Here is a 14246-nt window from a genome sequence, read left to right on the forward strand (position 1 = left end):
AAGAGCGGGAAAGACAGAATGGACTCACTACATACAGTTGATATAAATGCTAATACTTGGCACCTGAACGGCCTCTCATTCTAAAATAATTGCAATGTACATATTTACGCTTGTATGTCTTGTCGTCTCTCTCTGTTTAAACTGCCCGGTCCATTTTCTGTGGAGAGTAATTCATCAGAAGTCTCTGGTTGTGTTCCCCAAAAGTCACAATGTCTTTTGTAGCTGGAGCTTCTCAGATTTCTCAGAGTGTCAGTTATAATGGATACGTCAGACGTACCAATGTTCATTTGTTAGGGATATGTTCTTCTCTCGTCTTTGGTCGAGTTTCCTAGATATTTTACATATACAACTGCAGACTGTGAATGTGTAGTCTTTAGTTTTCTTAAACCATTTGTAATGTATTTAGTTGGTGCTGCACGTAACTGGTCTATAGAGTGGTAGCCATTTAAATTGCCAACCATTTCAACATGTAGCTACAGCTCCATGCTCTTTGGTCTGTAGAGATTTTCTTCTTTTTTGTTGAAAGTTTCACACTGTCGGTCCTGCTGGTCTATCGAGTGGTAGCTATTTCAATGTGGGGACTCTCATCGTTCTGCTTTCTGGACTAATGTTAATTTCGCTAGAAGTGGTTTTTAGGTACTCTGGGAAAAGGGTGTGTTGCATGACGCCGACATAATGTTTGTGTTTACGTGGGTGTGGTCACTGACTGGTCAAGACTTTATATGAATAACAATGATTTAATTTAGGAGGCTAACATCACATTTAATCTTCTCACAAATAGTTTCTAATTTAATCATATACGTTCCACAACATCTAGATGTGAATCTGATCACTGGGAAAAAATACACATTCAGAGATGCAGTTATGTTGTTCTACTATCCTTAGTTACCTCACAAATTAGTAATGAATTTGGCATGATTGTTCTTCAAGTACCCATGGTCCCTTCCAAATGTTTGGATTACAGAAATATTGTTTCATGATTCAACCTTTGATGTTACCGTACTGCAACGTCTCTCTCTGTGGTAACAAAGGGATTTAACTTCCATATCTGAAAGAGTGGGAGAGAGAGTTTTGCTTCAGGTATTTACGACCGTCGTAAAACTGTGGTGGGAGAGAGAGAGATAGAGAAGGGGGATGGGGTGGGATGGGGGGGATCTGGTGCCTGTGATCCTCACCCAAAAGGGAGAATATGAAAATATTTCATATTTTCACATTTGTATCATATTTCTACTGTGTACTTGAGTTTGTGTCCTCAAACGGGACTACATCTCAGCAATTTGTATTTTTTTTCCAAAAAGGGTTGATTTTTTACCTTTTCTCGAGTTATGCAGCATTACAAGTTATTGTTTATGGCTCTCTCATGATAAATCATTTATTTGGGGGATTACATAAATTACATTTTGTTACATTTAACTGGTTTTAATGGCTGGGATAGGAGATAGCTGCAGATGGATCAACAACATTGTAGTTACTCCACAGTACTTACATAAATGACGAAGTGAAACTACTTATTATGTGAATTGTAAAGCACATTTCTACTCCTGAACTAATTTACGCTTACTATAAACAAAGGGGTTGACTATTTATTGACTAATGACATTTCAGCTTTTCATTTTAATATATTTCTTAAAATTTAGAAAAACATAATTCCACTTTGACGTTCTGGGGTATTGTGTGTAGGCCAGTGACACACAATCTCAATTTAATCTATTTTAAATTCAGGCTGTAGCACAACAAAATATGGATAAAGTCAAGGGGTGTGAATACATTCTGAAGGCACTGTATGTATTTATATTCCGGACTGACATTGCTCATTCTGATACTGCTTAATTAATTCCTTTCTTTTTATTTTGTGTATTGTTTTGTATTGTTAGTTATTGCCGCACTGTTGGAGCTAGACAGCCTGAAACCTGCAATAACATCTGCAAAATATGTGTAACCGACTAATAAAATGTGATTTGATTTGATTTGTTTGAAACAAGGCACTAAAGTAAAACTGCAAACAATGTGGCAAAGGAAATTCTCTTTTTGTCCGGAACTCAACGCGTTATGTTTGGGGCAGATCCAACCCAACACATCATTGAGTTCCACTCTTCGTATTTTAAAACATGTTGGGTATGCTTGTCATCAGCAAAAAATAAATGGAATAGAGCTAAGCACAGGCAAAATCCTAGAGGCAAAGGTTCCTTCTGCTTTCCAACAGACACTGGGAGACAAATCCACCTTTCAGCAAGACAATTACCTAAAACACAAGACCAAATATTCACTCCAGTACCAAGACAACAGTAAATGTTCCTGAGTGACCTAGTTACAGTTTTGTCTTATATTGGCTTGAACATCTATGGTAAGACTGTCTTGCAATGATCAACAGAGGATAACAGAGGAATTGATCCTGATTAGATAGCCCTCACAGCTATTGTCCAGTCACAACGATTAATGAAATATTGGCACACTTTTTTTTCTCCATAGAACAAGTTGGTATACGGTTGATAAGCAACCATTTTTGTTTTTTCCAAATGAAACCAGTCTGTCAAAAGTTGCAAATGCCAATCTAAATTCTCTAACTATATACATACTGCAATTGCAACCACAAAACCTCTTTGCTTTGATTTTAGGCATCAAAATACAACCATTTCCCTTGCTTACAGTAAAATATTAATGTTATTTCCAACAACAAATGAGCAACTCTGCTGTAAATCCCGCTGCATATTGAATGTTGAGGAGCTTTGGCAATGACATGAAGTGACAAGGAGTGGAATGTTAGCTAAAAATACTGGTACCCAGACTAGACCTGCCTTGTGTGGCTTTTTAATGAATAGGGCCATCTAGGCCAGACATCAAGGAAACACATTTGCTACAAAGGGCTTCTGTGAGCCCAGTGCTCACTGCACATGTCATGTGGAAGCTAAAGCTAACTACAGGCAATAAGCTTTCTTTATTCCAGACTTGAAAAATAGCTCTTTCCTGGTCTCTCATAAAACAAAACCACAAAATCTAATTTCTAATTAAATTCCTGTTTTCTAGCACAGGCCTTTGCTATAGCTTCAGTTTAATGATCATTAAATTACTGCATCTCAGGCAGATAATATAAGGGGCCAGTAAAACTGTAATCCTCATTTTACATATTTGTCTTTATAGCCCCAGGGGAAAGTATTAACCCTATGTGTGTGTGTGTGCGCGCGTTTGTGTGTATTTATGTGCATGTTACATGTGTGTGTATGTCTGTGTGTTTATTCAGGCAGAGAAGTATGAATATTTATAGATCCATGTACGCTAGCAAATAGTTTGCCATGACTGCTCACTGGGAAAGTCTTCAGGCTTGTCAGGGTGAATTCAATTTCCCATCTCTTTTATGAGATATTCCTATTCCATATTCATTTTAAAAAGGACATCGTGCTTGGCACAGCATCCCCCTATCTTGATTAGTCAGTGGTTTTCCAAAAAAAGTCATCTAAGACAATACAAAAGGGATCTATTCCTTCCTAGTGCTGTTGTCCACACAGATCAATAGAGTTGTGGTTCTGATTACATTTCACAGAGACACACACCCATAGGAAACCGGAAACAGGCATTCCTGACAACACCAAATGCAGTACTACACGGTTGAGGAAGGCTGAGCGCTCGCTCCGAATAATCCCTCGGTTTGACACATAGACAGAGGAGGCGTAGGTGTCAAATACCTGGCAGACTTTCCCAGGAAAGGAATGAAAGAGGTGGACTAGTTTCGCAAGGTCTTTGTCGACAGCCCATGAGCAAGGGATTGATTCAAATAATAAGGGCCCTGCATGCCAACCCTGGGAGGGAATGAAATTAGAACACTTTCGGTATCACACTGCTGGCTGGCTGCTGGGCCGTTTGTGTGTGCTAATACACACTCCATCTCCCTCCTGCGTTCACAAGATGACAGCAGAGCTTTATTTCTTTTCAAAATGTGTCACATGTTGCCCACAAGCATTCTCCAACCCCCTCAGTACACCCTCTACTACACACACACACACACAGCAATGTCTCTGTTAACTGGACTGTAGTTATAACCGCACGTTTCTGGGTTCTTATTTTCTCTCCTTTTTCTTTGTTACAGAGACAGCGTGTGAGCCCCGTCCTGGAGTGAGCCCCCTCCCTGATCTCACACGGATGCACACGTGCACACACACACACACACACACACACACACACACACACACACACACACAAACAAACACAAGGACACTCACCGTTTGGATAGATGACAGAGAAGCTTGCCAAGGTTTTCTTTTTGATGCTGCCTCTGTACATTGTGTTTTTTGTTTTTTACTTTCAGTGTGTGACTGATTTGATGTGCTCTGCCAACTGTTGACCTGGGAGCTCAAGTTTTATCATAGCTCATGGGCCAGGGCTCTCAGTCTTTTTCAAACAGGTACTCAATCTCTTTCTCTCACACACACCCCGCTGCGTCTTCCCCCCGAAGAGAAACAATGTGCATTGGCACTTCTCTTTCAAGTGTTCTGCCCCTTCCCGGTCCCTGTCTAAAACAGAGGGACTTTCCTAAAAGTAGGGAGTGTCTGCCACAGGACTGGAGGTAGCGGAGTCACTTCGTCTGTGTGAAACAATACACGGCCTGGCTGCGTCTACCCTGGACAGTACTGGAAAACACACCTGAGGGGAGTACTGTGCACTGCCTCCACTCTGACTGACTGTCTCCCCCCCAATTTAAACTTTGCAATCGCTCTCGGTTTTCGGTTCATTGGCTTATTTTCACTCCTCTCATGAAACATTTCTTTGATGAAGCCAAATCATCAAAGAGTTGTTCTTGGTTCCTCAAATACATTTTAATATTCAGAACTACTCAAAAGACACACACCCAAAGACACACACACATTCACAGGGACAATCTTGTAAGACAGTCAAATCCAAATAAATGCAAGGATCATCGGTCTCTCCACGTAGGTCAATCACAAGGCCTGTATTTGTTGGCATCCACCAACTCAAACTAAACCCTGGACTTTAATGAATTCACAATATTCTCTCCTTGCTAACTTTACTTGGCTATGTTTGGCGTATCAGAGAATACAAATATAGTTCCCTGGCAACAGCCCGCCTCTCATTCAATGGATATATTATTTAATGTCAGTGTTGTTGTTTGTTTTAATGTTTTCTATTTTTGCACTTTTATGTAATTGTATCTGTCGTTATTGGACATGAAAGAATGCTAAGGTGGTTTGTGGTTGGCAATTATTCATTAAATGACAGATTTACATTTAATTTAGAACTGCATCCTCTCCCAAGCAATTATGCACCATGCCAAATGCATTCTTTAACTTCGGTCTGGATTTACATATAATTATGCACTATTTACAATTAAAAGAAAGAGGTAAATGATTAAATCCACAGAGTAGCGCCATCTAAATATATCCCACGTTCATATATGTGTGTGTTTATTGGTTATTCATGACTGTCTTTCCACTGGCTGCCTCTCTCTCTCTCTCTGCAGCACATACTGCAGCTTTATCAACACACTTATCAGCACCATCAAGCATCTGCTTGACTTTTTTGATTTTATGATAAAGTCCATTAATATTCCATCCGGTCGTTACACCTTTCCGCTTTTCTTTCCATGTTCCCCCAGATACTGTAGTGATGTTTTTTTTGCGAAGGGAAACTAGATGGACTGCCTTCAAATTGCACCTTCCTTCTCTGCTTTTGATGTGGAGTCTGAGGACACAGAACATTTCAGCTCCGACTACACTGGCAGGCCCTGGAAGGGACGTCTTGACAGTTGCCTCTGAATAAGACTGGCTGAACCTAAAGGAAGAGGCAGAGGAGTGGCTGATGTATAGCTCTGACTGTATAGCCCTATTGAGTTGGTTATTTAGTTGAATTAAATGGAAAAGGAAGATGGAGGGGGCTGTATTGGAGACCTTATTGATTTTCTCCAACCTCAACCTGCCTGCTTATGGCAAACTTACTGGTCTCTATGGGGGACAAGCACTAGCATGACCTGTGACCCTTCAGTGTCCTTGTTAGGGGTTTGGAGTGTTGGGGTTTTGTGTCTCGAAGACCATGACATCTACCGCCCCCTCAATATCGTATTTCACTACAGGCATGAGTCACATTGATTCCTAACCACTGTTATTCGCTAGCTTTTATTTTACAGGCTAAGCAAATGTGAAATGTGAAAATGAAGCAGCAATATGGTAACACGTTGGTCTTTGTGCATATGTGAATATTTCATGATTACTGTAGTTATAGATTTATATTTTTATTTTCCTGTCTTAAATATCCTGCTTGATGTATGGCTATTATGTTAATTATTTGTACTGATCTGAAATGTATTGCAGCTTTTGTATATACAGTGCCTTGCAAAAGCATTCAGACCCCTTGGATTTCTTCACATTGTATTGTGTTACAAAAGTGGGATTAAAATTGGTTTAATTATACTTTTTTTTGTCAGCAATCTGCACAAAATACTCGAATGTCAAAGTGAAAGAAGAATTCTAGATGAATAAACATGAAATAACTCAAAGATAGTCGTTGCAGAAGCATTCAGCTCCCTGAGTAAATAATTGTTCGATAAACCTTTGGCATCGAGGCTTCTTGGGTAAGTCTGTAAGGGCTTTACACACCTGGATTGTGCAATATTTTCCCATTATTATTTTATGAATTCTTCGAGCTCTGTCAAGATGTTGGGGATCATGGTTAGACAGCAATTTTCCAGTTTTGCCATAGATTTTCAAGCAGATTTAAGTCAAAACTGTAACTTGGCCACTCAGGAACATGAACTGTCTTCTTGGTAAGCAACTACAGGGTAGATTTGGCCTTTTGTTGTTATTGTTATTGTCCTGCTGAAAGGTTGAATTCCTTTCCCAGTCTGGTGTAAAGCAGACTGAAACAGACGGATTTTGAAACAGGAGGATGTTCCTCTTTCTTTTTCTCATGGTAACCTCCCCAGTATTTGCCGATACCAAAATAAGGAGGCAGGTACTCAAATGATGTTTTGTGTTGGATTTGCCCCAAACATAAGGCTTTGAATTTAGACCAAAAAAAGTCTTCCTTTGCTGTGTTTTTTTGCAGTATTACCTTAGTACCTTGTTGCATACGACAGGTAGCCTGGCGGGTAGGAGCGTTGGGCCAGTAACCAACAAGTTGCTGGATCAAATCCCCAAGCTGACAAGTTACAAATCTGTCATTCTGCCCCGGAGCAAGGCAGTTAACCCACTGTTCCCTGGGTGCTGAGGATGTGGATATTGATTAAGGCAGCACACCTCTGCACCTCTCTGATTCAGATGGGTTGGGTTAAATGCGGAAGACACAAATTAGTTGAATGCATTCAGTTGTACAACTGACTAGGTATCCCCCTTTCCCATGTAAGTTTTGTTTGAATGTTCTGTACTCTTCTTTTCACTTTGTCATTTAGTTAATTATTATGGAGTCACTACAATGTAGATCCATCCTCAGTTTTCTCCCACCACAGCCATTGAACTCTGTAGCTGTTTTAAAATCACCAATGGCCTCGTGGTAACTTTCCTGAGCAGTTTCATTCCTGTCCTGCAGCTCAATTCAGAAGGACGACTGTATCTTTGATGTGTCTGGGTGGTTTAATACATAATCCACAGCATAATTAACTTGACCATGCTTAAAGAGATATTCAACGTCTGATTTGTTATTGTTACCCATCTACAAATCACTGCCCTTCGTTATGAGGCTTTCAAAAAGCTCCCTGGTCTTTGTAGTTGAATCTCTATCTTAATAAAAAAAAATGTAAATGTTCTTCCACGATGACATTACTGGATATTTAGTATAGATTCTTGACGTATAAAATTACAATTAAATGCATTTTTAATCCCACTTTGTATCACAATAAAATGTGAAGTAATCCAAAGGATCTGAACACTTTTGCAAGGCATTATATATCATTATATTCTCTATTTAGCACATTAAAATCCACTTGTTTTTATTTTCCCTTTCCCTTGGTTTTTATTGCCATAGAAAACAATATTTTGGTGTTTAGACATTCTGTCGTTTTACTAACAATCTCCTCAATACTTTCCCTCAGGATTGTGTGTATGTTATCATGTTGAATAAAGTCAAAATATGTTTTGAGTGTTTATTTCCTTGTCAAATGCACAACCCACATCGCAAAACATGATGTATGACATGATCAAACATCCCTTTCAACCAATCAGATAGAAATGTATTGTACATTACCCCTTTATGGGAGGGGTAATGTGGCAAGCCAAGAATATGTCACTTCAGCCCTTTTAGTAGGAATGAAACAAAGTAACCGAACTGGAGATTGAGAAATTGAGATTAACATAAACCAGTGTAGTACATCTCAGGCGTATGTCTTTTTCATTCATGACGGTAGTGTGGCGGGGCTGTTCTTACTGTAAAAGAAGCCCCCGTCTCCTTCTATCTCCTCTGTCCCAACATCCTGAAAGAAGCGTGTGAGTGTGAGCGGGTACGAGAGAGAGATTTCCTCATTTCACTTGTCCTCTGGTCCAAACCACAGGACGCCTATGCGCTCCAAAGCACTGGGTCACCCTCCTCTCTGGTCAAAAAAGGGTAGAGTGCCACCTATTGGTGCACTGCCTGTTTCCTCCTACTACACCTCCTCCTCTGCTCTGCACAGGCTCACCATATCCCTTACACACACACAGGTCTTCTCGTAGGCACTACATATGCAGTCGGATGAGGGAATGTCATTTTTGTGTCTGCTTTCTGTTTTTGAGGTGAACTTTTGCTAATGTAGGGGAACTTTTAGTTGTAAGGAGTGCTGCTGTGCCTTCTGGAGCCACACTGATATGTGTAGGTGGATACAGAGCAAAGAGAGAAGACATGATCATCACGGACCCCGACCCCAAAAGAAACCCTGACCCCCCCCCCCCCCCCCCCCCCCCCCCCCACACACACACACAGTCAGGCACAGAGGCATAATCAGTGGTGTGGATGGGAGGCAGACTGCTGTTGTGTCTCAGGCTCCATCACACTGAGTATTACGATGTTTTCCACAGGCTTGTCAGAGGGCACCATATTAGGCCCATCATATTCACTCATATGTCAGACTGTCACATGCAGTTGGATCCATCAACATCCCTGACACTGTCAGAGCTAAAGAGAAGGTGGGAGGGTGAGCCAGCAGAGAATTAGAGAGAAAGATAGGTAGAAAGAGAAGGATGAATGAATAAAAGAAGCATAGATGCAGAACTCCCACTCTCTCGTGCCTGAAATGCCAAGCTGGTGCTTGAAAAACATGACTGCAAATCTGCTCAAATAATTAACACAAATAACGTGTGGAGCCTTTGAGACAGATTTTGACTCAATTGTATTTCAGTCTATTCCAATATATGAAGGAATGACCACTATATCGTCTGTGGATGGATCAACCATTCAATTTCTGCTCAGAGATGCTCAACCTCATGGGTTAATGTCTGCGAAGCTAAATTCTGGCTCTGTGTCTTTGTTGAAACTGAATTTCCACACACTAAGAGTTGGAGTCGGTGTTGATGTATGTCATCCTAAATCACACATCTTAAATAGGCCAGTCGTGTTCATCACATTGCTGTATGTGCTCTTGCTAAGCCATCAACAATTATAGTCGTGCACGAGTTCCGTTTGATAAGACAAATAATTCCTGTTTTAATGTATTATATAGAACAGCATGTTCTGATTAAAACTCTCACGAGGCACAGTCGAAAATCAACTCAAATCAGTGACAAATGGCCTTGTTCGATGGGCTCCATTGCTTCACACTCCCTTACAGTTATGATGGTAAGAGAGGGGGGAAATTCAGCTGCGGATTGAAGAGGCTGGTGTTCCCACACAGTGATGTCTGATATCAACCCCCCATTACTATATAGTGAGGTTAGATACGCTCTGGGGATAAGTCATGCTGTATGCAGAAGACTAGAGGTCCTGTAGAATGAATAGCCTCTGCACCTCTGAACCCACTGAACCTACCTACAGTATTAGCTACCTTGGCCTTATCCTCATTGAGAAATCCTCCCTGTTTTGCTGTGAGAACCAAAGTAACCTGGTGGGTGTGTATTTTGGCCTAATTTAAAGTAAACAAAGCCGAGAGAGAGTGTACTGTATCGTAGCCATTGCTCTAAGAAGTATTCTCAGGTAAATGCCTATAAATCCACGAGGGGGCAATTAACCTGGCAGGGTAGAGGTGAGGTACAAGGTGAGTCTCCCCCGGGATCTGTCTGTTGTCTCTCGTAGAGGTAATGGGGCTACCATTTTCATAATTGCCTAGCACTTAATACTTGCATAACAAGTGACTGACTACATTAGCTGGTTAAGTTATTATATATTTTCATGAACAATCAAATCCCTTTTAGTCAGCAATCAATGTGTCATATGCATGCCTAATGGTCTACCATGTGACCTCTGTTGCTCCAGGACTCTAGGATCCTGCACTGCCATGGGGCCGGTGGAGCGTAGCTCCCAGCAGTACCCAGTGGGGATGGGCGGCACACGGCCCCACAAGCTAGATGGTTAGCATTTAGCGCCACGTGGCCCTGCAAGCATAGATGGTTATTCTTTAGCATGGAACCACTCTGTATGTGTATGTGAGGTACTCATACACACATGGTGGAAGGCCTTGCTTTCCAGCTTATGATTAAAAGCTCTTCTCATGCCATGGCAACAGTTGTGCTTTTCTGTGATCCAGAGGATCCAACCAGGCAGTATGCTGTGTTGCCACTCCGATCTTCTCCGCTACGCTGTAGTTAAAGGGCAGAAGGGGTGCTTTATGCATCTGGGCCCCCAGGCTCCTTTTAGCATGTGGAGATAATCAAGGGATGACTTGAAGTGATTGGCATTGATGACTCACCGCCAAACCAGGTGTCTTGGCCGGGGGCCTGTGACGAGTATTGGGGGCAACCAGTGTCCTGCAGCAACGAGGGGCTCATTAAAAGCGGATCATTTTATTGATCGCCAGAGCGATCTGATTCGCTGCTGTCCATTCAAGAGGCCTTATCTCTTTTAGGGTCTGTGTTTCCAGGCGGCGATTAAATACAATGAGAGTGCTGTTAATATTGCAGATATACACTGAGTGGACAAAACATTAGGAACACCGGCGCTTTCCATGACGTAGACTGACCAGGTGAATCCAGGTGAAAGCTATGATCCCTTATTAATGTAAATTGTTAAATTCACTTCAATCAGCTTAGATGAAGAGGAAGAGACAGGTTGAAGAAGGATTTTTAAGCCTTGAGACAATTGAGACTTGTGTAAGTAAGAATGTGTAAGTGTGCCATTCAGAGGGTGAACAGGCAAGACAAAAGATTGAAGTGTCTTTGAACGGGGTATGGCGGTAAGTGCCAGGCGCACCGGTTTGAGTGTTTTCGAGAACTGCAACGCTGTTGGTTTTTTCAAGCTCAACCGTTTCCTGTGTGTTTCAAGAATGGTCCACCATCCAAAGGACATCCAGCCAACTTGACACAACCGTGGGAAGCGTTGAAGTCAACATGGGACAGCATCCCTGTGAAAGGCTTTCAACACCTTGTCGAGTCCATACCCCGAAGAATTGAGGCTGTTTTGAGAGCAAAAGGGAAGGTGGTCCTAATGTTTTATACAGTCAGTGTATATGGGAAGGGAATGTGAAGAAAACCATCATGTTTAGGACCTCCTACCATACATGTAAACTGTCGGATTATTGGATCATCCATGACCCAGTGAAAACGGTCTAGTGCTGCACCTTTTGTTTTGATCCAGCCTCAAGCCTTTACGCCTCTTTCTCATCTCTCCTCTGACACCATAACTGGGTAGTGAAGTAAAAAACAAGGAGAGCTCCCTCTCTCTTAAGATGAAAAGATGGCCTGGGAGGTTAGTGGGGGGTAATATAAAAGTCAAACACTTGTGCAATATCCACAAGCAAGCAGTTTACTGGCCCACAAGGCACAGATTATGACTGAATGGCTGCATTCTACGAGTAATCACTCAAACGTAACAATAACTGACGGAGGAGGGTAGAATCAAGTTAATGATGTGCTGTAGGTCCAAACAGTATGGAACATGACAGATGGTAGATTGTAGTAGTAGATTACAATAAACATTACATAATTAATGTGGCCACTGGGAGGGTAGATAGATGCTGCACACAGATCCAGACAGAAAAGAGTGGTTGACTTGCTTAGATTTTTTTGTTGCTTACCTTTTATCATATCTTACACTTGTGTGTATAAGGTAGTAGTTTTGGAATTGTTAGTTAGATTACTCGTTGGTTATTACTGCATTGTCGGAACTAGAAGCACAAGCATTTCGCTACACTCGCATTAACATCTGCTAACCATGTGTATGTGACAAATCAAATTGGATTTGATTTGATTTCTTAAGTGGAAGATTGATGACCGTTTGAACAGCGTGGACAGAGCCTATACTAATGAGAAGTGCAGGAACGTCCCCTTGGGTTTAAGGCACGAGTTGGGTTTCGTGGCTAAAGTGTTTGGCGTCTGAACGTTTTTATGGGCAATTTCTCGCTGCAACAGCACCTGATTGCTTTGTGCAGCCCAGTGACGATAATGGAGTGCTTATATAAAGTCTTCCCTGTCTCACTGTTAGGATGTCCGAGGAAGGTCAGTGGAGCGCATGCACAGATTGACCGTTGTGTGGAGAAGGCTGAATGGAAGTAAACTGAAACTGAATCCAGCCCTGGAAGCCCTTTTTCCTTGTTGAATAAAATACATTCAATCCCCTCAGTTAAGATTGTGCAGTGCATATTTTAAAAATGCTTCAATATTTATGCATATTACATATTGTTTTATAATATTTATAATATTAACATTGCTGATTACATATACAGTGACTTCAGAAAGTATTCACACTGCTTGAATTTTTTTCACAAAAAAAAGCAGGTATTGAATATCCCTTTGAGCATTGTGAAGTATGTAATTACACTTTGGATGGTGTATCAATACACCCAGTCACTACAATGATACAGGTGTCCTTCCTAACTCAGTTGCTGGAGAGGAAAGAAACCGCTCAGGGATTTTACCATGAGGCCATTGTTGACTTTAAAAGAGTTAGAGAGTTTAACAACTGTGATAGGAGAAAACTGAGGGTCGATCAACAACATTGTAGTTATTCCACAATACTAACCTAAATGACAGAGTGAAAAGAAGGAAGCCTGTACAGAATAAAAATATTCAAAAAAATGCATCCTGTTTGCAATAAGGCACTAAACTAAAACTGTCAATTAGCTTTATGTCCCGAAAAGAAAGTGTTATGTTTGGGGCAAATCCAACACTTTTATTTTATAGCCTCGCTACTGTATATAGCCTGTCTTTTTTACTGTTGTTTTTATTTCTTTACCTACCTATTGTTCACCTAACACCTTTTTTTGCACTATTGGTTAGAGCCTGTAAGTAAGCATTTCACTGTAAGGTGAAATACCTGTTGTATTAGGCGCACATGACAAATAAACTTTGATTTGATTTGAAGATATCACTGAGACCACTCTTCACATTTACAAGCATGGTAGTGGCTTCATCGTATTATGAGTATGCTTGTCATCGGCAAGGACTAGGGAGTTTTTTGGGGTGGGATAAAAATAAATGGAATAGAGCTAAGGACAGGCAAAATCCAAGAAGAAAACGTGGTTCAGTCTGCTTTCCAACAGACACCAGGATACAAATTCACTTTTCAGCAGGAAAATAACCTGAAACATAAGGCCATATCGTCACTGGAGTTGCTCACCAAGACAACATTGAATGTTCCTGAGTGCCCTAGTTACAGTTTTGACCTAAATCAGCTTGAAAATCGATGGCAATACTTGAAATGGCTATCAGAGCTTGAAGAATTTAAAAAATTATGTGTAAATGTTATATAATTCAGGTGTGTAAAGCTCTTATAGACTTACCCAGAAAGACTCACAGCTATAATCGCTGCCAAAGGGGAGTCTAACATGTAGTGACTCAGGGGTGTGAATACTTATGTAAATGAGATATTTCTTTACGTCACTTTCAATAAATTTGCTAACATTTATAAAAACATGTTTCACATTATGGGGTTTTGTGTGTTTAGATGGGTGATAAAAAAAACTATTTTGAATCCATTTTGAGTTCAGGCTGTAACACAACAAAATGTGGAGTAGGTTAAGGGGTATGAATACTTTCTGAAGGCACTGTAGTAATAAAGTGGTAAGTATTCCAATTTTAGGATATGCAGAGGTTTTTGAGAAACTCATACACCTCTGTTAGCCTCATTGAAGCTACACAACTATTCGATTTTAACCTTAACATGTCACGACAATACAACAGAACAAA

At 40.8% G+C, this 14246-nt stretch overlaps 1 protein-coding gene across 1 annotated transcript in view; it reads left to right on the forward strand.

The window, feature by feature from the left end:
* Positions 1 to 6347, forward strand: part of LOC139420801 (gamma-aminobutyric acid receptor subunit alpha-6-like) — a 36571-nt gene extending 30224 nt beyond the window's left edge. The window contains exon 10 of the mRNA XM_071171086.1: positions 4082 to 6347. Within this exon, the coding sequence (XP_071027187.1) occupies positions 4082 to 4094 (13 nt within the window). The 3' untranslated portion in view covers positions 4095 to 6347. The remainder of the gene's footprint in view (positions 1 to 4081) is intronic.
* Positions 6348 to 14246: the final 7899 nt, after the last annotated feature.

Source organism: Oncorhynchus clarkii, chromosome 12, assembly GCF_045791955.1.
Source record: "Oncorhynchus clarkii lewisi isolate Uvic-CL-2024 chromosome 12, UVic_Ocla_1.0, whole genome shotgun sequence".
Taxonomy (NCBI): Eukaryota; Metazoa; Chordata; class Actinopteri; order Salmoniformes; family Salmonidae; genus Oncorhynchus; species Oncorhynchus clarkii.